The sequence below is a fragment of the Poecilia reticulata genome, linkage group LG10, assembly GCF_000633615.1.
Source record: "Poecilia reticulata strain Guanapo linkage group LG10, Guppy_female_1.0+MT, whole genome shotgun sequence".
Lineage (NCBI taxonomy): Eukaryota > Metazoa > Chordata > Actinopteri > Cyprinodontiformes > Poeciliidae > Poecilia > Poecilia reticulata.
This window is the reverse complement of record NC_024340.1, coordinates 28,663,046-28,687,114: the sequence shown is the minus strand read 5'-3', so window position 1 is coordinate 28,687,114 and position 24,069 is coordinate 28,663,046. Positions and strand designations below refer to the sequence as shown.

The following is a 24,069-nucleotide window of genomic DNA, read 5'->3' as shown; positions in this document are numbered from 1 at the left end:
CTGACCCTAAATACAACATTAATCACTCGTTGCATTACAGAAACATACACCAAGAGAAGATTTATGGGATACAATTGGAGCATGTAAACATCTGTAACTGTGGAGTAAGTTTTCTTTTTAATCCTACACTAGGTATACAGCTGTCTCTAAATTCAACTATTGCTTTGGGTCATGAGAAGAAAAGAGGGCGGAAATGTACATGCCTGCAGAGACATGACCTTACATTTCTTTCCACTAGAGATGGAGTGGGAAAATCTTGTCCTCAATTATAAGTCCTACAGGTAAACCCTGCTGGGGCAAAATATTTCCTTTCACTCAAAAAAAAAAAAAAAAAAAAACCTCCTGGTACTCTAAAAGACTGAGATAACTTTAAAAGAGAGTGCAGTAAGATAAAAAGCATCTATCATCTTTGTTTTCTGAGGTGTGATAGAGCAAGCTTCATGAGTAGAGTGATGTTGTCAGTCTGACAGTGGTGTTAATGTTTCCTGAGGGCGGTTTAAAGAACAGAGTAGGATGAGGTTGCATAATCAGTACCTGGGATTCATGGAAAACAGAGTCAGGTTTAAGAACCGTTCGCCGACACCTCCACCAAGATGGGAGGAGAATTCGCTTGGCAGCAAGACGAGTGACTGAATCAAATGGAAATGTGTAGTTTAATTGATGCTAGTTGCTACAGGCTGTTTGAACAGAAAAAGTGAAAGGCACTGACAGAATATTAGCCAAGCTATTGCCTTCGATTCTAATCGTCCTTCAGTTCTCCGTCTGAAGGACGGCTGACTCTCTGGCTGACTTGGATTCTCTCTGGTAGAATTTCAACTGAGCCGATCAGCAAACAGAAGAAGTTGTGGACGATCACTTTGATTTTTGCGCTGTTTTAGAATTTTAATCTGCCTGTAATTTTAGCAATGCCAGCAGAGGACGTGAACAAAGTCATTCAGTCTGTGTTGACCACACTTCCAAATACTGAATGAACATCAACAGCCATCTTGTTCAGCTCGGCGCTTCTCTCTTCACAGGGGAGGATGTTTGTTTATGGTGCAGGCAGTGGAACTGGCACATTACATTGCATCACACCACGTTATGGCCAAACACTAGCAACTGGGTAAAACTTAAGACTTCAACAGAGTCCATGCCTCCAGGAAGCAATCGTTTCTCAATAGCCAACAGTTCTGACCTTCTGTACAAAGCAAAGCGTAGAACATGGGGCTGGTTTTTACCACTTTATAAATCCTCACATTTCCATACTTTTCAAAGTTTAAGCAACATGCAAATTATGTTTTGCTTGATGTAAAACCCTTCTGAGTTAAGCAAATCCAGAACTACAGATAAAAGAAACAAAACCCTGCACAAACTGTTGGCTCTGTATGATCACACACACAGGCCAGACGTGGTCTTCAGATCCCAAACAAATGACACTGGTTCTCCTCCGAACACACTGGACTCTGTCATGTTCTGCAGGTGGACTCGTCTCGATGTAAGAACAGACTGGCCTGCCTGTCCCGTCCCATATCATGTTACAACTGGATTAAAGTAAAGGCCAGTATTTCCCTAATGGGCCGGTCTTATGCTTGGGTGCTGTGAGTTGGGCACTGATACCTGCATTCTCATGTGTACAACACACCTGCTTTGAGTTCGCGTGTCTGTTTAAGCAAAACAGACCCGGTCTAGAAGAACTGTAAGAAAATTTAGTCAAGAAATACATTTTAAGCAAATAATGTGGGTCTGAACACAGGTCGGTACTTTCTGGTAAATATCTATTACTTGCAGGAACATTGGTACAACCAGCATTCCCACTATTTGATAATGTGTATGTGCGTTCAAGTTCTGGTGTGTGCCAATACCTCCAGGCTGCTTCAGTCAAACCCTGGACTGGAATTCATGTCAGCCACAGCAGGGGGATTTCCACGTGCCTCACAGTCGTCCTGCCTGGAATATAAAGTCGTGCGTCATGCCATGGATGCATCCGCTCGCTCCGTTGTGGCCACGGGGCAAAAAAAAGCTTTCAGCTGAGAGTGAAGTAATTGTTGACTCAGAGTTCAGGTAATATATAAATTTAACTCATAGCAGGTTTTGGTTAACACCTGGACTTTAGTGCCTTCTACTGGTGACAAAGATGGAAAGTGATAACAAATTGAAGGCCTTGCAGAAAAAGAGAGATAATTTCACTTCTTGAATGTTTGAAATAACTAAATTTCAGGTTTAAATGACATAACATTAACAAAACCATTAAAAAATTATAAAAAAACTTAAAAATTTGGCTCTAGTTTGAGATTTTCATCATCTCCTCAATGACATTTAGAAAACCTTTTACTGGAGTTGAAAGAACTCAGGGGACATTTTTAGTTTCAATTAAAATGTCTATTTTTTTCCTTCTTTTCTTGCAGTGCATTTTAACATTTCTTGTCAAGATAGCCAGACGGCCATTTCTCACTGGATGTCCCTGGACAGATGGTGTAAGTGACCCTAAAAGAATGAGTAAAACTACATATTGATTACATGCTTGTACTCAGCAATACATTAAATATGCAATATTTTAATAAAATATAAGATAAATTATCCCAGCTCTGCAAAGGAAAGCTGTCCAGTTTCCTGATGTTTTGGGTGAAATTATTATATTTAAATTTTCTAGAAAAGGTTGTAAATCAAATTCCAGCTGCAATTTCCCCCCCCCCCCCCCCCCCCCCCCCCGAGTTTAATAAATGTTTAATATGTACTTAAGGGTTGTCAATTTTCAAAAGTTACTTTGAGAAATCAGTCTGATCGGAACGCATAGTCTAATTTATTGGATGTTCCTGGGTTTTGAACTAAAGTGAGGAGCCATTAGAAATGTGGCTCAAAATACTGACTGCAACATTTATTTTCAAAGAGAGTTAAAATAATAAATATGTATCATCACTGGGCGAAAAAGATGAAATTACCAAATTCAGATACATATATCAAAATGCTTTTCTTCAATCATTTCATAAAATGCTATGAAAAATCAAAACAGATAAAACATAGCTCTGTTTAAACAAAGCATAAGCAGCCATTTGTATTTTTTGGTCAAATTCATAACAGTAACACACAAGTATTGAGAAAAACCTCTTTGTTTATTTAAACATATTCCAGCATCACTCAAAAATAATCATGACAAACAAAAAGTGACAGATTAGAGGTGAAAAGGACAGCCATACAAACAATAGAAGGGCTTACACTAAACACTTTCAAATTAAACTGCAACATGACTTGAAATAAAGAGCAGTGTCAAGATTTATGGATGTTTTTGGAAAGCTTTGGGAAAAATAGGAGAACAAAACTGTTCAGCTGCCAAATATGCAAATAAAAGCAAGAGATTTATTTACAGAAAAGATTTGATGAGCTTAATTAAAACCAATGACACAAGTTTTCCAACTAAGAGCAGGGAAACATCTGAACCTGGCTTTAGGTAAGTTATCAAAGTCATGAAAGTGACATCAGATAAAAACATCACTAACTACAAAATATTCAACTGAAACCAAAACTCTTCACAGACATTTGAATCATACAAGATCACACTGGCATTTCTGACAGGAGAATATTCTGGACTTATACTGCCTCAATACATCGTCATAAAATTATCTAAAAAATTAGCTTGTTTTTAGCTCAAAACCAGATAATGATGTTCATTAAACACTGGCTGAATTTCTGGTTACTGCCTTGGGTAGGATATTTTTTTTGCAATAAATGATAATCAACCTTGATTAAAAACCAAATGATTTGACATGCATTCAGGATTAAATATTAAAGTACAAAAAATGATGAAGGATAAACAAAGAAATGTCAAATTGACTTCTGCTGAAAACGACTTGAAACAAGCTTTTCAACTGTTTATTAGATATGAGCTGCACACATTACTGCAGATCTACAGGTTTTATATTTTCCACAATACATTTTTGGATTGTTTTCAGTACGGATCGAATGATAATCCTTTGGGTTAGTAGAGAGATCATTTAAAAAGCAGTGGACTTTGCTTTAGCTAAACGGATACATTTAAAAGATAAAACTACTACAGGATGTTTGTAGGACCTAAAAAAGAAGATTCCTTGATAAAATCAAATAAGCACATTTACAATAAAAATAATAAAAAAAACAAAAGACAAGCTGTCAGTGAGCAATGATAGAAAATGTCTTTAGCATGGTTGAAAACTACTCATTCACAAAAATAAGACTAAGAGATGTCGCTCTGGCTGCAAATGAAGTGTTTAAAAGGCACAATGTGCAATTTTTCCTTTTGTATCATTTACTAAGGAAGGACACCTGGTGTCAGAGATCCAAACGAAGCTGTTCTGGACCTGCTGGTTGCTGTAGCAGTAAATGCTGCGTTCATTTACTGTGACTTAGAGGGTCCTGAAATGAATGAAATTAACATAGTTGTTGTAGTTGTTGCCTTTATGTTCTATAAACATCATCTTTGAAATTAGATTATGCTTTACATCCAAGGGACAGGTGGGATTTGTTGCCTGTTAAATGTTAGAATCGTACGTTTCCCATAATGAGACACTCAGGCAACTGCAGTTTGCATCCCTACAGGTGCTCTGGATCAGCTTACCTATCAAAAGATTTCAGCAAAATGTCAACCAACAAATTAATGCGTGAATAAACTTGATAAGTGCTTTGCAACCAAAAAACCCCCAAAAAACAAAAATAATTTCTTATCTTTGCAGCAACCTTAACTAAATATCTGCAATCCTTCTGACTGCAGTCTTTATCTGTGTTAAGCAGGAAACATTGCAGACTGTGCCTTTAGGAAAGCCTAGAAATTCTTCCTGATAAAAGCACATTACTTCTTCTCAGTCTTCAGTGTTTGCAGAAAACTCCAGAGATCCTTGGCCACCTGAGGAAGGTGATGTGGGAAGCAAAGAAAAGAATTAGAAAGCATTCAAATAAAGTGCTAAACAGCACGAGGCACATGACCCACTTTGACTGCAACATGATTTTTGTGCGTCCTGCCTGTGGGAACGCCGTGCTTGGATGGGGCTGCAGGGGAACGACGAGGGGTTGGGTGGGGGCAGCACTACATACCAGAGTATATGACTAGGTGCTCCAGGTCTGACAGATCTCAGCCTTGGCTGATGAAACCAAAGCACTTCCACAGATGTTTCCACACACTGGGAACAACAAGCTCTCCCAGACCCAACTCCACCCCCACTTTCTGCCTCGTCCACCCAGCTCTCCGCCGCTCAAAGAGCGTCCACCTGCTCCCAGAACTACACTTTTCCCATTCTAACACAGCAACTCAGAACAAACGAGCGTTTACGCAGTCTGTTTGGAGTGACTGGTATCTAAGACAGAGGTTCCCCGACCCACCCAACACAACCAAAGAGCCGGGCTTAAGATCTGAGGGGCAGAGCAAAGTTTCAGGGACTCAACATTCGTGTCCAAATGAACTTTTATTGTGCTTTTTATTGAAAATGAAGAAAGAAAACAGGACAACCTCTATAAAAACCAAACCATGCAACCAGCTGATGTGGTTTAACACTGCATTCCTTACACAAATGCAGTCTTAAACAAAATCTTATTTTTTAAATCAAACATCAAATTCTTAACTTTGGTAAATGTCTAACAACCTGCTGCATCCTGGGTGTAAGGCGGAGTCTCGTTGCTGCTTCAGGAATAATTTCAGGATTTAACATACCAACTTGTTTGGACTGTTGCATGTAGAATGAGTAATCGTGGTTTGAAGGGATATGTTACTACTGAGCACCATGTATCTGTCAGCACCTTGTAAAAATAAAAACGGGAGCTTTCACCAGGTCCTCACAAACATCACACATCTCATTCCTGGACAATAAGCTCCAGGTGGTCAAACGTTTTTATTGTGAAAGGAGAAATACTACTGAATAGAGATTTTTTTTCTGAATAGTCACACAAATGCATGAGCCTAAACAAGGTTGGTGACGTTAATATTTCCAGTCCCTTGTGAAAAGCTTCAGTCTGATCTTGGCAGATCAACCTCTCATATGAAGAGTTTTGGAGTTTCCATCTACCAGGTTTTCCATGTAGTGACATTTTTGCTCCTTTTATTTAGCAAAATAACTCAAACTCAGTCAGATTGGATGGAGAACAAGTCTTGCCACAGATTCTCAGTTGGATTTAGCTCTGGACTCCTTCAGGAGTGCCACAGTGAATCGTCCATCTCCTATTAGTCCGGTCCTCTGCATCTCCTGCCCTCACACCAACTAACTTCATCTTCTCTTTCTTCCTTGAGTCTCCTAAATGTTGCTCTCACCTTCCTGTCCTGTGGCTCTGACCCCAGCGTCCTGGTACCAATATAACCTTACTCTCTCCTCTGAACATATCCAAACTCTTGCTGCAGCTAATAATTATTTCAGGAACCAAGTTTTGCATTGATTATTCTGACGATTAATTGAGTAATTGCACTTAAAAAATGGCACATTCTGCAAATTTTACTTTTAACCACTTGAGCTTCTTTTATGCAATATCAGAAATCCAAAAGGAAGATGCAAATAATCAAAAAAATCCTGTTATTAATTGGTTAAACTAAAAAGTGATCCACAGACCAACCTTAGTCTGTATTTATGTTAAGCATGTTGATGTCAGAAGTATTTTTCTTAGCTATAAATGATCAAGCCCTCACTAGAAGAATGCAACTGTTTCGCATTCTAGGCAATAAAATGTAAATTTTCTTATTCAAGAAATGATTTGAATTATTGTTTATTTGCATTTTTCATGTGTTTCTAATGTATAAAATAAGCATAAATGGTTAAATGAAAAATCTGCAGAATGACTAATTGTCTGAATAATTGTACTACTTTGCACTGTGCATCTCATGTTGGTCTGTCACACAAAACCCAAAAAACAATAAGTCGACATTTGTTGTTATAATGCATCAAAATATGAAAAGGTTTGTGGGGTGAAGACGGCTTCGCCATGCAACTGAAATGATATTACAGTGTAGCTTTACAGTCTGTCGCTGAGTGTGCGGGGAGATTAATTCAAGTTAATGTACTGGGAATTGTTTTGTTCATCTGAAAGGTCACTTTAATAAAGATTAAAGTTCTGGATTTGTTCAAAGGCTTTGGATGGTACCTTCCACACACCACCAGTCCAGAAGTCTAACTGCAGTAAACCACTGAGAGCTGGTAGCTTTTGAGAGTAAAACAGGATTTGTCTAAAGTGCTCATTTCATAGATACACAACATAGACTTTTTTTTTTTTAAATCAGACAGAAAAATGTATCTAATTCTAATTAAAATAAGAAAAGTCTCAAACTCTCTCAGTAAAGGAGCTCAAATCTACTTATATCCTTTACTTACTTTCTTGTCACTGACTTTGTAGGAAGTCCTCACAAAATTCTCAAACTTCTGCTCCGTCTTCGGGAGTGGTTTTCCCTGAAGAAGAATTTAGTTAAGTCATCACTTAAAAAGTCAAAAAGAGTGATCATTTCCAAAGAAAAAAAAAAAGGAAAGACGGCCTTACCTCCTTGGCTGCTGATGATAACTTGTTCTTGATGTCAGGCAGAGTAAATGTCTTAGACGGCCCTGCCTGCGATTTGTCTTTTCCAGGAGTCTGGAAAAAACAAACAAACAAGAAAGAAACATTTCAGTTAGATAACAAACTGGCTAAGATTTTCCTGGATCAGCTGTTCAAATCCAAGTGTTGTTATGTAAACACATCAACAGCCTCTCTTTGATGCACTTAGCTGCAACCTTACTGGAACTGAGGTAAAGTTGTGTGTGTAATACTCCTTAGCTTCGGCTTTACTAACACAGGAGAACATGAAGAAGTGATATTAACGTATAAAGTGAATAAAGAGAAAGTTGATGCCAAATGTTTCAAAATTGAGACAGCCACTAGCTAAAGTGTGCCTGGGCATTTTTCTCTCATAATAAGCCACATTATGTCATAAGGTTAAAAAGAAAAATCTGATATTTAACATGCGTATTATGTTAATTACACATATTTAAGGAAAATACAGCTTATGTATATGTAATAATTTCTCTGTTTGGATGGCAGCAGTAGTCCCCTGGTCTGTGCTCAAGCTAAATAAGACAGACTCATACAGAGTTTTTACCATCATCTAGACGTCTAAGTAAGGGCTGCACAGCATTTCATACAATCAGTTTGCTCATTATTAATAATGCAAATGATTGTTTGTAAAGCTGTATTTGCTGGTTGTTACTTGTAATGGTCTTGAATGCAACATTTTTCAGCTAAAATTAAATGTGACCTATTACGCTTCCTTGAACAGGTTAAGATAGGTCTATGAGCCGTACAAAACATGTTCACTACATTTTTTTAGTAACAAATAATTCTGACATCACAAGATTTCGAGCTACTTTCAGTTTGAGCTGTTTTAAGGCCTCTTGTTACTTTAAATGCTGCTGGCCTCGCTCCCCCAACTCAATGTTTACACTCGCCCGGGAAAATAGCTGCAAACAGAAGCACAATTTTACAACCCTACTTTGAAAAGCAGAAGCAGAGCCTCCTGCGCAACCAACAATAATGCATCCAGTGGTTTCTGGATGGTAAGTCAACAACAAAACGCTTGTCTCTGTTAGCAGCAATACAACTACCAAATGTGTTGGAGGTCTGCTTGTGTTGCTAGGTAACGGCTCAGTGCTGTGACTTAACAATCAGAAGGTTTTTGAAATAGCTCATTTTCCAGACACTACAAAACATCTATCCATCCATCCATCCATCCATTTTCTGTACACCCTTGTCCCTATTGGGTCGGGAGGGTTGCTGGTGCCTATCTTTGGCGAACGTTTTGAGCGAGAGGCGGGGTCACCCTGGACAGGTCGCCAGTCTGTCGCAGAGGACAACGCAGAGACAAACAGAACAAACAACCATGAACACACACACTAAGGAGAATTTAGAGAAACCAATTGACCTAACAGTCATGTTTTTGGACTTGGGGAGGAAACCTGAGAACCCGGAGAGAAAAAAACATTAAGTTAAATTTATGGTCCAGTGCTGTTCTAAGTTGTTAGAACATTTTACAAAAAACATATGAAGTAGCTAAAATGCTTTGGCATTGAATAAAAATGTGATTAATGAAAATATAAAAAATTCTTAAAACACTGAATAAGTGTTCCAGTAAAGTAATTTAAACTCATGTTAATTAGCTGTGTGGATATGTATGGAATAATGTCGAGGTCTAAGTAAATCGTTGATCATTTAGTTAATCAGAACAATGTCAACATTGCTTTTCGTTGCGCCTGACATGTTTCCAACAATCACTTTTGCTGACCAATAAGATAGTTTGTCCAAGAGCCTCCTTGTGACCTGATTAGTCTGGGTCTGTTTTTATAGGCTTGGCGTGGGTTTGCAGCTGGAAGACAATAAAAGCATTAAAAAGGACAACACATTCTGGCCTAACTGCATGCTCTTTTTTTATAATTTTACATCAGGTAACAATTAAGTTTGTATTAGGTTGCAAGCAGGAGGCTCACTTTGTTGAAGGAAAAGTGTAACTTCTAAAATATGGATTTACAGCTCATGTCAATTCACTTATTCCTGTTCAACTGAATAAAAGCCCAGCAGCTATTCTTTATCTTTTCAGCGACATTAAAAGTGCTTCTTCCAAACTTGATGACTCCCCTGTGTTTGGGAGGATGAGAGCAGACATAAGCGCAGCACTTTAAGGCCTGTGGGTGTGTGAGGTTCTGGACAGCCAAAGGCCCAGAGGTCCACAATTAGGAAGTGTCTCACTGTGACACACACACCATATGGTGGGACTGTACACTAAACAAGCCACGGAGCTTGCCCATGCATGCAAAACCAGCGAGGAATCCAGCGAAATTGCAGGGTTTCGTTGATTCTAAGAGTTAAAAAGGCAACAGAGGCAGAGTTCTGAATGGCCCTTTATTCAGCTCTGCCGACAAAACAAAAAACATCCATGTTGTGAAATTAGAAGATGAATCCCTTGATTCCTACTACAATGTGATTTTGGCAGCTTGTGAGTGAAGAACAGCTCAGACTTCAGGGACACAGATTCTTTGTTCATGAAAATGTATCCAGTTTATAACAGCTCTTTCAGTGTTTTCATGCAGAGTTCCAGTTCCTATCCAACAAATAACTATAGTTCAAACCAGAGCAGAATAAATACACTGGATTAAAAGACACGCACACCTTTTTATTCACACCATCTGAAGTTAAATCTGACCAAACCTTTATGTTTCCGGACAGTTACAACTACCAAAATTATTTATATTTGCTAAATCACACAATAATGAGAGAAAGAACATGTTTATTTGATAATGTCTTCAAGATCAGAGGTTTAAATTTTCTCAGTATTTGGTAGCATTGTCTTTTGAACTGTATGACTAGAGTCGAACATTTTGGGTTTCCTTCCACAACCTTCTCAGTAGTTCTCTGGAGTTCTGACTCATTCCTCCTGACAGTCGGGTTTGTCGGTCGCCTCACTCACCTACGACCTTTCGGACCTTCCTACTCACCAATTATCCATAGACTTGACATCAGGACTTTGTCAACGCCACGCCAGAACATTTACTTTGTTGTCCTTATGCAATTTATAACCACTTTGCGTATGTCAAAGGTTATTTTGCATTTTGAAGACATCCTTCCTGGCTGATGTCTTTAAATGTTGCTTCAATATTTCCACATAATGTTCTTTCTTCATGATAATGCCATGTATTTTTTTTAAAGTGCACCTGCAGTAAAACTATCCCACATCATAATGCTGACCTACACTTTACAGTTAGAAAGCTACAAGCATCCTCGTTAGTCCTCCAAATGTAACGATGGTCATTATGGCCAACACAGCTCCAAAAATGAAAATATTCGTCCCAGTGTCCTTTTGCAAACTGCAATCTGACTTTTTAATGTTTCTTGTGAAGTAATTAATTCCTATTTATGATATTTTGGCTTTTTTCTTTTTGAGTTTGTAATTATGCCAAACATAAAAGCAGTGTGTTTGCGGCGTTGCCTTAAAATGCATCCACAGATGTTCCTCCAATAACTCACATGTGGTACTTACCTATCAGAAGTTGCCAAAGTCATGACATCATCATCTACCATACCATACCATACCAACTTTATTTATAAAGCACTTTAAAACAACCACAGCTGATACAAAGTGTTGTACATTAAAACACAGCATAATAAAAAAAATAAAAACTCTTGCAGTTTAAAAACAAAAACATACACTCTAAAACTAGATCCCGCAGGAGTTAAAAGCCAAGTAAAATAAATGGGTTTTAAGACGAACTTTAAAAGTGGACAGTGAAGGGGCCTCTGGGCTTTCCCACATTGTTTAGAGACAATAATCATTCTGTATGTAAACACATTAATATTTAAATGTGGATTTAGCAAATAGAAATATTTTTGCTAATTCCAACTGACTTAAAACAAAAGAAGTATGATCTGATTCAACTTCAGACAGTGAGAAAGAAGGTGGATGTGTTTTATTTGGTGTATGCAAACTTCTGGTTTCAATGGGACATTATCAATCTTTTATTAGTCATAACCTAATAAAAGTGGCATTCTAACCTCCTAATAGAATGCCACTTCAAAGAATCAAGTAAACAACATATTTGTATTTCTAGAAAGATCTGGAGGGGACATGGTGCTTTTCATGTCTTAATAACAAACACCTGATGCCTAATTGACAGGGCATGTCCTTTCATTTTATTCTAATTGTTTTAAAAAAAACTAGTTCTTGAGGCAAAATCTTAGGGCTGGGACTTAAAATAAAACACAGGTGCAATAATTAAAAAAAACAGTCTCCCTCTAGTTAAAAAAAATGCAACAATCTGTCCCTTAAAAAAATCTGCCTTTTTTTTTTACAACAGAGATCAAAGGTGTAAAATGAGCAAACCTTTGACACAAACACACCGCACTTCACTAAAAACGTCACTAAAAAAAAGCACACACACACATATGTTGCTGGCTCCAGGCCAAACAAATGCACCACATATTTATTATTTACGGGCAGCTCTCTACTTCCAAAGGACAGCTGTGGACCTGAAACAGCTGATAAACACTCAGCCGGCAAGCTTTTTCATCTGGGCCAGACGCTGATTACAGATGGCACAAAACATGGAACTTAATCACAAGCACGCCATCAGTTGATGCAATCACTCGTCTTCAATCCAGTGCAAGCACATGATTGTGACACATTTGCTCATCAAGTTTGCCCAGGTATGGTAATAGTGTTTTTTAAGTATAATCCTTGAAGACTCATGTTTGAGGAAACTTTCTATGAATCACATTTTTACCTGGTGTATAGTCGACAGAACAACATTAAAAGTGCCAATAATGTTCATAGTCTTTAGGTTTTCTTATTAGGTTGGAAACTTTATTTCTTTTACATTTTCCACCATCTAAAACTATTAATAAAATGGCGGTTCTTTAAAGATGACAACAAATGTCCCAGATGACTATCAAAGGTTTTCAGTTGTTTCTGGTTAAAAGGTCATATGACATTTGTGGATCTAAATTAATTTTAATGGACTGAGAGCATTCATCTGTTAGAATGGCCTAGTCAAAGTTAAGACTTGAATCCAACTGAGAATCTATGCCAAGGCTTCAAATCTAACTTTTACAGATGCTCTCCATCCAACCTGACTGAGCTTGAGCCATTTTGCAAAGGATAGGAAGCAGCATTTTTTTTATGGATGCAAACTCAGGGCTTAGTATTGTCTAAGGACGACTGAATTCAAAGAAATTCATGTGTCCTCTATTTACTAACCAGCTGACTTCTCAAATAAATCCTGGATTTCGTCACAAGAACTGATGTGTCACATAAAATGCATCAACATTAAAGATTTCAAGGGGCGTGCATATGCTTGCAAGGCACCGTTTAAGTAATGTCTGGGTTCGCCATTCAAACCTAGGAGAAACACATCCTGAAAGAAATAAATAATGCACCTGCTACAAGTGCATGTCAATCATTCGCTGAAACAATGACTCACTCCCTTCTGGGATACGGCTAAGTGAAGTGATTAACAGTTTTATGAGCGTGACGTGTGCTTCAAGGCATCAACTTCTCCAAACCCACAAAACACCAGCTGGGAGATTAGCGTGCCTCAAATCAGCACAACTCGAGTTAGCCGGTTCTCATGCCGAGCCGGTTACACAGCAAAGGTGCCGCTACGTGCTGAGCTGCGAGAGGTGAGAACTGCGGTGCTGGCAGCAGATCTGACAAGCCAATCTAATGACCAGTCACCTGCGTTTAGGATGGGGGGGAGAGAAACAGACACCCACGCCCGCTTCCTTGCTCCTCAGGGGCATCTGGAAGCGCAAGCTGCACCAGACATCAAACGCTGGTAATGAGAGCAATTGGGAGAAGGTGTGTCCAGGAAGTGAGGGGTGTGAAGAGGTTGTGGAGCGAGAACACTTGTGAAATAGTCGAGAGGGGATAGGAGCTCTAAAAGCACAAAGGGCCAGAAAAAGTAAGCGCTGGGAAAGTTTGAGCAAGCTGGGTCACAAATCGGCTAAACACCATGAGCAAGGCGAAGATCAAGGTGTGCAGACTTGGCTGGACTCACCATCAAACTCCCCCCAGGAGCTTAGCAACAGTGTGGCTAAGCATTTATCATGGCACAAAACCCTCTGCCACAAACACTTCACAGCCTTCTCAGGTGCTATAAATGTGCATGTGAGTTAAGGATGCTGCATATTTCATCACAGACACAGCTATGTGTTATGATGTGTTATGTGCTGGCATCGCCATGCCAACACATAAAGCCTTATCTAAACAGTTTCTGTCCAAGACCTTTTTTTCCTCCACAGTAACATGATTTGTGAAATGTTTAAACAAGCAGGAAAAGCTTCCTAATTTGTTTTCGCTGCTGTGCACGTGATCTGCGGAGGGGTGAAGAGCATCAAAGGTGGCTGCAACCCAACACAGCGGGGTCAAGCCAAGAGGTCGCAGGTTTAAATCCTGCCCCGGGAAACTTGTGTAGAGGTCATGTGTGTTTGCTCAAACAGAGACAGAGTTCAAGCTGTTTGTTTTAGGAGGAGGCATTCTATCCAAGAAATTAACTATCAGGTTGAACTAATTGCAACGTGCATTTATCACAGTCCTCTGCTTTCGAATGGAACGTTTTGACAATTTTTTTTCTCTCTCTCCGCATTTTTTAAATTGTGAATGTGAGTAATTTTCCACCAAAAGATGCAAACGTAAAAAAAAAAAAACAAGAAGGCATTTTTCTTGTTTTTTTTGTACCACAAATGGTTTTTTGGTTCAAAAGTGTATTTCAAGTGCACGAAATGAAACCTGCAAAGGTACAACACTGGCAACTCCAAACCTAGCAAAAGGAACAACATGTTACATAAGAGATCATTTATTTTCTGACATTTTAGTTGAGGCTCATTTATTTCTTCAACAATTAGTAGAACAACGCATTAGAATAACATCATAGCTGCGTATCGTTTTGTAAAGATGAACTAAGAAATCTGTTGGAGATAGAAATGGACAAAAAACTAAAAACTAAACATCTTTGATCAGCTAATGCACCATACATCGGTGCTAACGGGTTTCCCTGAACTCAACACACTTTGGCGTGGAAGTTGGCACTAAGACAAGACAACTTATTTTTAAGTGTTTCGATTAAAGCCAGCAGAAGAAGAAATGGAAGATAAACCTTTTTTTATGGAGTAAAACTTAAGCTAACCAGCTAGCAGGTGCAGTGAAGGCTGAAAGTATTACCTCAAAATCACAGCTCTATCCCTTTTTTATTATCTGCTGGATTAGGAAATGTTGATAGTCTTTGGAAAATCTCGCAGCTACAGTCTGGTTATACCAACTCTGCAGGAAATAGAGATTGCTCATGGTAATGCTACCCTTGCTAATTATGCTAGGCAATGTTATAGACAGTTTTAAATGTCTCTTATGTAAATATATTTTTTCTTTGTTTTGAGTAAAGGTTAAATCCAGTTGTAATTGTTTTATTACCCAAATTTAGATCAAATTAGAATAATATTCCAAAATTTCCACATCAGAGTGGCAGGTCTGTTTGACCTAATTAATGTTAATGTCTAGTTAATGTCTCCATTACAGAAATCTGTTAATCCCAAAAAAGTCTCATCTTCTTTGTTCTTCTTCCTAGCAGAGCTAATTTTATCTGTGTCTTTAACATCAAACGCTATTTTGATGTTACATGTAACAAAAATTGGGAAATACAATTACTGTAACAACCTAACATCCAAAACTAAACATCGGTACCTTAAGCTGGGGTTTCGCTGCTGGTCCGGAGGATTTTTCTGCAGGTCCATTTTGTTTCACAGGCGTCTTGTTAGGCTTTTTAGGCATCAACTCTGGGCTCTAGAAAAACAAAAAGCTCAAGTTACACATCTTGAGGACATCTTGGAGCTTAAACCACTGAGTATATGTATATATATGGCTATATATAAAAACACAAATATGAATCTATCTGCATTCATTCTAAAGAATCTTTTATAATAAACAGGTAGCACAATTTGCAAAGAGTCAAATACAAAGGTTTGACGCATTTAAAGATCTTCTGAGTCGTGTCCTTTAATCAGACTGTAACCCCAGCATGTTTTGTCATTCCTTGCTTGAAAGATCATAGTAACGTCAACTCAACAGATTTAAACATTCCACAAACTAAACTTTCAGACAGCTCAGTTAGTAAGTACAGAAAACCTGCAGAAGCAGATTAAAACAGAACAGAAAACGCTAAACATGCTTGGCATTTTCTCTGTGATCAGCTACTTAGTAACCCAATAACCCATCATTGTTCTCTGCTATACAGCCCTTCCAGTCAGGTTTACACTGCTGTGTAATTACCTTGTAATAGCTGAGGCAAGTACCTGCATTTCCTAAGCACCGACCGCTGTCTGGCAATTACATGTATTCACCTCAGAGCAGCCCAGGAGTGTAATTCTCTGCAGTGACTGAACTGCTACAAGGCAATTACATAAATAATTTAAAGGCAACACCTCACGCTCGGAGTAGCAGAAGGTACAACTTGTTTGTATTATGTTTTTACATCCATGTACAAATATTTACTGTAAATGTGTAGCTGAATCTTGCATGGTAGCTGATAGATTATCTGCACGCACTAAGCAGCACAAAGAGCCGCCCTCTCTACTAAAACAAAATGTCAAGGAAGCAGGGAAGAGGCCCACGTATTTTCTGGGGGTGCTACAGCCACATTTACTCAATTATTAATTAACTGAGTACTCCACAAACCTTTCCTTAAGGAAAAGTAGCAACAGGAAATCCAAACTCAAGAAACCATGAAGAAGAAACAGCAAACATGTGGAAGAAAGTTCTCTAGTCAAATCAAACCAAATATAAATTTTCTGGTTTACTAAAATACTAAAAGTGGCAAAGAACCACAACTGCACCTGTAGGAGTATAAGCCTTGAGAGTGAGGTTCACCATCCAAAACAAGGACCCAAACAGTCAGCCAGTGCTATGGAGTGGTGTAGATCAAAGCATATTTACATATGTGCTAGAATGGCCCAGTCAAAGTCCAGATCTAAATCCAGCAACTAATCTAAGGCAACACTTTAAAACTAAGGTTCACAGACGGTCTTTATCCTGTCTGATGAAGCTTAAGCTATTTTGAGAAGAATAATAGGAGAGAAGGAAGGATCTGTGTGTATGGGTGTAAAGTTGCTAGAGACAAAACCAAAGGGAGTTGTAGTTAAAACTACAGCAAAAAACTCCCAACAAAGTGTTTACTCCACATTGTCAAATCATTTCAAATGAGTTTAAAAACCATAAAATCTTCTCCCTTGTAAAAAAGGGTAATCTTTAGAAACTTTGCAATTTTCAGTAAATTGATTTTTTGTCCTCATTATAAACATCAGGCTGGTTGATGAACATGTACATATAAGATTATAAGTCACTCTGGAGTGTAAGTCACATAGGTCAAAAAATTGTGACATATTATGGAAAACATGGTAATAACTATCTGAAGTATCAATGTGTATTTACCTCTTGTGTTTATTTTTTTGTTGAATCCAAAACAGCACCCCATGTTATTTGCAAAGATGGAATAAACACCCAAAATGTCAAATCAATGACAATAAAATAATCCTGAAGTCAGCTAAGTGTCTACTTAAGTAACATTGACTCTACGACTGAGCTAAAATCATCAGTCACCACACAAAGAGCTTTTGTACCTTGAACCAAAACATTTGATCAAAGATTATTTGGATTAAAGTCATCTGAGCAGATTTCTTTTGAACAATGTTACTTGGTGCAATTTCTGAAACCTAATTTTGGTTGTCTTGTACAGGACTGAAGTTTGACAACAAAAAGAAAACATTTATTCTGAAACGGCTGAATTTCCAGTCAAAAGAATAATTGCTCCCAGTCATGCTTTTTGGGGCTTTGTACTTTGTACTCATTAATAAAGAAAGGCATGGCGGAGCTATAGAGCTAAGGATTAGAGTCATGCTGGGAAGAGAGGGGGCGAGTGGAGGGATGCACGAGGACTTGGATGAGAAGACAACAGAATAAATCAACAGGTGACAGAAATGCTCAGCTGTCATCTGACCCGGAGGGAAGGATCGGCGCTCATGTCGCAGGTATGTGCATCTGCCCAGCTTTGATCTTTCGCCTGGCACAGTGTGCACTTGGATAGCGTGCTTTGAAAAAAAAAAATTACAAACAGACACCGACGTAAAAACTGAGGCAGATACACACACGCACGCACGCACACACACACACTTGTAAGCGATTGTGGTAACACGCAAAACAAGCGTTCAAAGGCAAAAGCCAGGTGCAAAGCTGAAATGGCATGAGAAACGATAAAAAGGAGCAATCATATTAACAGTGGGATGACAGAGGGACAAAGATATGCAGTGCCTCAGAAAAAAAGGTCAAGGATGTTTCCCATAACTGAGCAGTGTGTGTGTAAAAGCAAACAGTTTGTGCTTTTCAGCTTATGCAAACTACAAGTGTATTCTTGATGTGCATTCATGCGTCTGTGCATAAACACACTTTTAAATGTGCAGCTCTATAGTTTGGACCTTTTTAAGAAAGACCGTGTGTGTGTGTGTGTACGTGTGTGTCTTTGTGTGTGCAGCACAGTGTTGTTGGTGAGAATCCGTGCAGATTACAGAGGAGAAATCCGATCATTACACCACACAAACCCTGTATTTTACTCTCTGAAAACAGGTGGGTACGTGAGCGAACAGGATGAAAAAGTTCCACGTTTTGTCTCATGCAAAGAGCTGGACGGTCAGTGGGTGCAGGAGTGGGCGGAGCTTGCTTGAAATGCTGGTGCATATAGTTTCTAGAAGTTTGAATGATGTGGAAGAAAAGGGAGGGGAGTGACAGCAGCTCCAGAAAAAAACTAATTCTTCAATAAAGTAAGCGGTTGGCTATTCTGACACCTAGTGGACAACACTGGTATTAGAAAATGCTGCTACAAAAATATAGACGCCACCATATTGTGAATGGCAGAGCGAACAACTGCCAAAAGCTCCACCAGGGATTCTTGCTTTAAGGTTGTGAGGCTCTTCTGTTTTAAATTAGTTGGTAAATAAATGAAACAATAAAAGAAGGACAATGTCAAATCTATCCATCTAGGATACAGGTCTGAATGTAGCTTCATATATGACTTTAGCATATTAGATATAGAACCTTCATAACAATAGTAACGTTGAGACACTAAACTACACACAGCTTAAGAAAAATTGTTTACACATTAATCCAATAAATAAGCATATCATTGATTAGATGCTATGCTATTCCTCGGTCACCCCTTATTCCTAAACGGCAGGGTCAAAACCGTAATATTTATCATTTATCTCCGTTATAAAAACAACATCAATTACTTACAGAATAATAACAACAACAACAATAAAATCATTCTTATTATTAGAGTCAAGTAATTCATGTCTTACAAAACAAAACAGTTACACTAAATTCAGACAATTATTTTCATTTAATCCTAAACTGAATTTAATCCTAAACTGTTTGACTTGTTTATTAAGGCAAATGATGTAAGACCCAAGCTTTAAATGGAATTTGGTTGTTGCATCTTATTTTGATTTGCAGATATGGTTCACTAATAATAATAATAATAATTGCATTTTAAAAAGTCTAATAAAAGTAGCTGAATGTCATCTACAGTGCTTGTTCCATTTGGACAACGCAGACTGCAAGCACACTAGAACCGGCATCCAAGATAAACTTGGCACCCACAATATTGCTGGTGCCCTAAAGTATCGTTTCTATGGAGCAGCAGAATCTGTGCTTCTGTTTAGGTGAAGATTTAAAAAGCATCACATGCAGACTAACAAATGAGTTACAACTCAAAATAAGATCAGAGCAAGTATGTAGAGAGCAAAACATAAAATGAATATTGTTTGTCTGACATGATTAAATCTGACTGACTAAATTACAAAAGGTTTTTCCAGGTAATGGAGCTAATATGGCGTCTACAAAGGTATTAGAAATAAAGCCTCTGTTGAGCTGAGAGCATTTTAAAGGCTTCAGAAAAAATATTTGTTTTCTGAAATCTGTATTCAGACTTATTTCCTGTACTTGGAATAGAAACTTAATTTTGTAAATATTTTGGTGACATTCATATTCAACGGCCATTTTTATTTTATCCGACATCAATGATTATAAATGACATTAAAAAGTCTGACAAATACTTAATTTCTTTAAATCTAACAAGCTGATAACAATCCTGTTTCAAAACAAAGTTGGTACAGTGTTCTATCCTAAGAACACTGTGCCAACTGTAAAGCAAGGTGTTGGTAGCATCATGCTGTGGGACTGTTTAGATGTTACCAGTTCTGGTCCATTGTGCAAATAGATCAAACAAAAAAATAAAATAAAATAAGCAACTGCAAATTATTTAGATTAATTTTAAATTAACAGAGAAAAAAAAAGTTATTCCAAGAGGATAAAGATCCCAAATTAAACACATAAACAACCTACTAATAAATTAATTAAACTTTTTGTTTCTTTTCATGGCTACAGACTTTCACATTAAAAGCACTTTGAATTGCCTTGTTGCTGAAAATGTGCTATATAAATAAAATGACCTTACATTTTACAATCACATCTTTCCTTTAGTCTATACTATATTTCATGTTGAATTTTTAAGTTAAAGCTAATGAACAGAAAATGGGCCAGACTTACTTTTTTAAGTGCTTTCGCCACATTCTTTTGAGGCTTCACGTCCTCTTCATCACTCTCATCATCACTAGAAAAATGCAAAGCGTCTCAAATTACCTGAAAACTTAATCTGGTAAGCAGAAAAAAATTAAACAACAAATACGTAAAATAATTAGACTAAAGAAAAATCCTACTCCTCTTCATCTTCATCACTGTCCTCTTCATCGTCATCATCATCCTCGTCATCAGAATCCATTTTCATTTTTTTCTGCAACAAATGAAATATTCTTTAGCTTCTGTTTTAATATTTACTGCTAATGATAAATCTACTTTGAATTGATCTGATCCAGGTTTAGATCTCATTTCTCATCTTGTGACAACTTACAGTTTTACGTTTAGAAGCTTTATAGGAATACTTTTAAAGAGCGTTGGGAGACATTCCCTGAAGATCTGAGAAGATCTGCAGTGGATTAACAGGAAAAAAAACAAAAAAACATGATCACCTGCGGAGGCTTCTTCAGTAAGGACAGGTTTGCAGGCCGTTTCACCGGAGATGTGTTGTTCTCCTCCTCTTCATCCTCTGAGTCTTTTACACCTATGAAACAAATACAGTCGGGTTGGTGCAACACTTTACTTGCACATTCTTGTCTTCATGACTAACTTAAGTCCTAAAACTCAGAAAAGGCTACATATTTCTCTATTCCTAGTTTAGAATATGGATTTTTTTTTGACAAAGAGTGATTCCTAACTGATGTGATGGCTAATATATCATGTGGACTTGAAACTGATTTATCATTCTATAGAACATGAAGTCCTGTGTTTCAACTACTAGTCCTACTTTGAAGGATTTTCTGGGATGTTATCAGAGTTTGTGTGATAATACTTACTGACAAAATGCTGTCCACTAATGTGAACTGGACCAGAACCAGAAACAAGACGAAAGGTAACAGGAGGAGTGATCTCAAACCCTCCTAAATTCATCTGGACAAACAAAAGCCACATATTTACATGTTCCAACACTGACTTAATATTACCTCTTTTATCTCATTTTGGTAATGTTTTTTTTTTTGACCCAAACAGAATAAAACAATTATATTTAAGCTCTTTGACTATTTCTTCAGTCAAAATTGTTGCGTACTCACAGACGGCAGGACAGACGGTTTCAGGACAGCTATCGGCACTTTGGAGGTTTTTGCATCATATGTGAGCCCTTCGACTTCCACCATGTGGAATTTGTCCTCCGCCTCGGCTCCCAGACACACCTGGAACATCAGCAAAGTGGTCAGTGGATTTATTATCTCCTTTGAAGATAAAGGTCCAAATATCTAGTTTTCTGTTAAGGTTGATGTTACCCCTTCTGAAGTGGTCTAAGGTTTTTATGAGCCATTAAATAGTTGATTTCCTCCTAACTTTGTACTTTGGCTTATATACCCAGTAATAAACAGTTTTTACTGTTTATTGTAGTTTATTTTAAACGCAAAATTGCAGAATGTCGATTAAAAATCCTAAAGAAACAAATTACGTTAAGGTTTAATGGATTTGTTGTTAACCACATGATTAAAGAAACATTTTTCCAGGCCCCTCTTGAAAATGAGATCTGGATCTCAAGGGGGTTTGAAACCTCGTTAAATAAAGGAAATAAAATAAAAAAACTTTGTAGGTGGTAACCAGTTTTTTAGGTCTTCTACTCAACAGATGCTTTCTAGAAATAAAATAACTAAAAGCAACTTGAACCTTTAACCCTTTACAGATATTTGATAGGACTGAGTTCTTGAGGCTGGCTTGGGATCTCCATAATGTTGACATGTCCACCTTGAGTCTTTCTGGAAAACCCATTTACAACCGATCCTCAGTGTCTTTCGTCTGAAGGAAGACAATTACAAGATTTTAAGATGTATGGCTCCATCTATTGAACCGTCAGTGAGGTAAATTTAGCACCTAAACAGCCCCAAAGCATAAAGTTTCCATGTTTGACAATGTTGATGATGCAAAAATGTTCCGTTTTGGTCGAATCTGACCTCAAAATCTTCTCTGAATCATTTCTAAGTTCTCTAGCAAACTTGAGGCACCACTCTAAACCTCTTTCAATATTTTGTTTATATTTCATGAGTAAGAATACAATTCTTACTCATGAAGACCAGTGCAGTTGCTGCACTGGTCTGGCAGGGAAACAGAAGTAGCTGAAATCTCACTGCAGATCGCCACCAGGGGGCAGCATGGCGAGAGGAGGAAAGCACCTCTGTTCCTATGGCCTTTTAGAGGCTTTTTACTAAAAGGTAGCCATGAGGAGGAGAGCAGCAAAGCTCCTTGAGGATGTTTTTCAGGGAGTGTATGAATGTACATTTGTCTTAAAACAGCATATTTTCTCTTGATATTTTTAAATGTTAAATATAAACAGTAGATCTTTAATCAGAGAGTATTTTACTGTAGTATACAAAATAAATTTGAAGTCAACTAATGTCTTGTGATTTTCAGCAACAACTCTTCAAATGTTTCATAGGGATGGACATAAATTATGCTAAAATATCACTTTTTACAAGCAATGTAACTATCTTAATTTTTGATATTTGTAAGATCTTTTAATAGACATGTTGCCATCAGTAGTTCTATCAATGCTGTTTTTCCCACAATCCCATCAAAAGTCACAGTTTTGAGAAGCTATAAATTTTTCCGTGAACCAAACATAACAAAAAGTATAGTTAGAATCAACTCTATAAATTCATGTTAGCAACATAGGCTGGAATTAATGCTTAACTTAACCATGTTTGATTTACCTGAAAGTCTGCACACACAAATATGTATAAGTAAAATATTCTGTTAATATCTTTACATTTATATTTACAAAAAAAAATCAAATGATTTGACACATTCAGATTCCATTAAAGATGGGACATAATTTATAGCTGAAAACAAAGATTATTACCCAGAGATCTGTTGAGTGTTAGAAAGAAATACTTATATTTACGAAGCATTGTTTTATTATTTCTTTGGCCATAATTTTCCATAGGCTCCAATTTAAGGGAAACCAACTGTCCCCTGAATTTCACCTTTTAAATGCTGTTGATGTCCAATTTGTAATCTACATGTATAATCTTGATATTACTCAACGTTTCTTTTTATGAATCAAAGTCAAACAGGTGCTTTAATTAATCCATAAAATGAAAGTTCTGTGATAGACTGTTTCAGTACTTGTTAATATAAATATATCATTATATTTATTCACAATGCCGTTGTACTTTACAGCTTAAGCAAATATATTCTTCATGAGGTTATCCCAAATGAAAACGCATGTCAGGGATTATAAAACAATAACAAAATGTCTTACTGCTTTGAGGGACAGCTGTTGTTCTGTATCTTCGTCATCTAGGTCAACTTTAAACTCCCGTTTATCCGACCTCAGAGTACAACCTGGGGAGGCAAATACATATTATTGTCATTAATTTTACAGTTGCATTTATTACAAATGCACAATGCAAACAGCAGCATCCGCTATGGGGGTGTTTCTATTCTACAAGCTCTGCAGAGCTAGCTAACAAAGAGCTGATTGGCGGCTGTAGGGGCAACAGAACAGCAACTTCTTACGGTAACTTTACGCTTCAATGAGTATTTAAGCCTCATATATAAGTGATAATGTTATACTAATCTTGACTGTGCGTCCTATCAAATTAATATTTATCAGAAGGAACAAGCTCACCAAACAAATACATTTGAGGTCTGCTAAAATCTGACATATCGTCCTCCATCTTTGTAGTGGGCGTAGAGGATGAGAATAAGTGTAACGTACACCTCAGCGAGCCAATAGGAAAGCAAAACGTCAGCTGCGTAGTGAAAAAACGGAGCCAATCAGACTGTGGGAAAGGCGGGACAAACCTAGTGTTACAAGCTAAACAGTAGATGGCGCTGCCGTCCTACTAAATAGATAGATAGATAGATAGATAGATAGATAGATAGATAGATAGATAGATAGATAGATAGATAGATAGATAGATAGATAGATAGATAGATAGATA

At 37.6% G+C, this 24,069-nt stretch overlaps 1 protein-coding gene across 1 annotated transcript; it reads right to left on the bottom strand.

Annotated features, from left to right (window-relative positions):
• Positions 1–3,068: 3,068 nt before the first annotated feature.
• npm1b (nucleophosmin 1b) lies at positions 3,069–23,832 on the bottom strand. The gene is made up of 11 exons (XM_008421129.2): positions 23,754–23,832; positions 23,385–23,467; positions 21,202–21,321; positions 20,947–21,040; positions 20,563–20,654; positions 20,254–20,327; positions 20,084–20,147; positions 15,173–15,271; positions 7,459–7,548; positions 7,296–7,370; positions 3,069–4,852 (listed from the first exon to the last, which is right to left on the bottom strand). The coding sequence occupies exons 1-11, from the start codon at positions 23,800–23,802 to the stop codon at positions 4,799–4,801; spliced, it is 894 nt and encodes a 297-aa protein (XP_008419351.1). The 5' UTR covers positions 23,803–23,832; the 3' UTR covers positions 3,069–4,798.
• Positions 23,833–24,069: the final 237 nt, after the last annotated feature.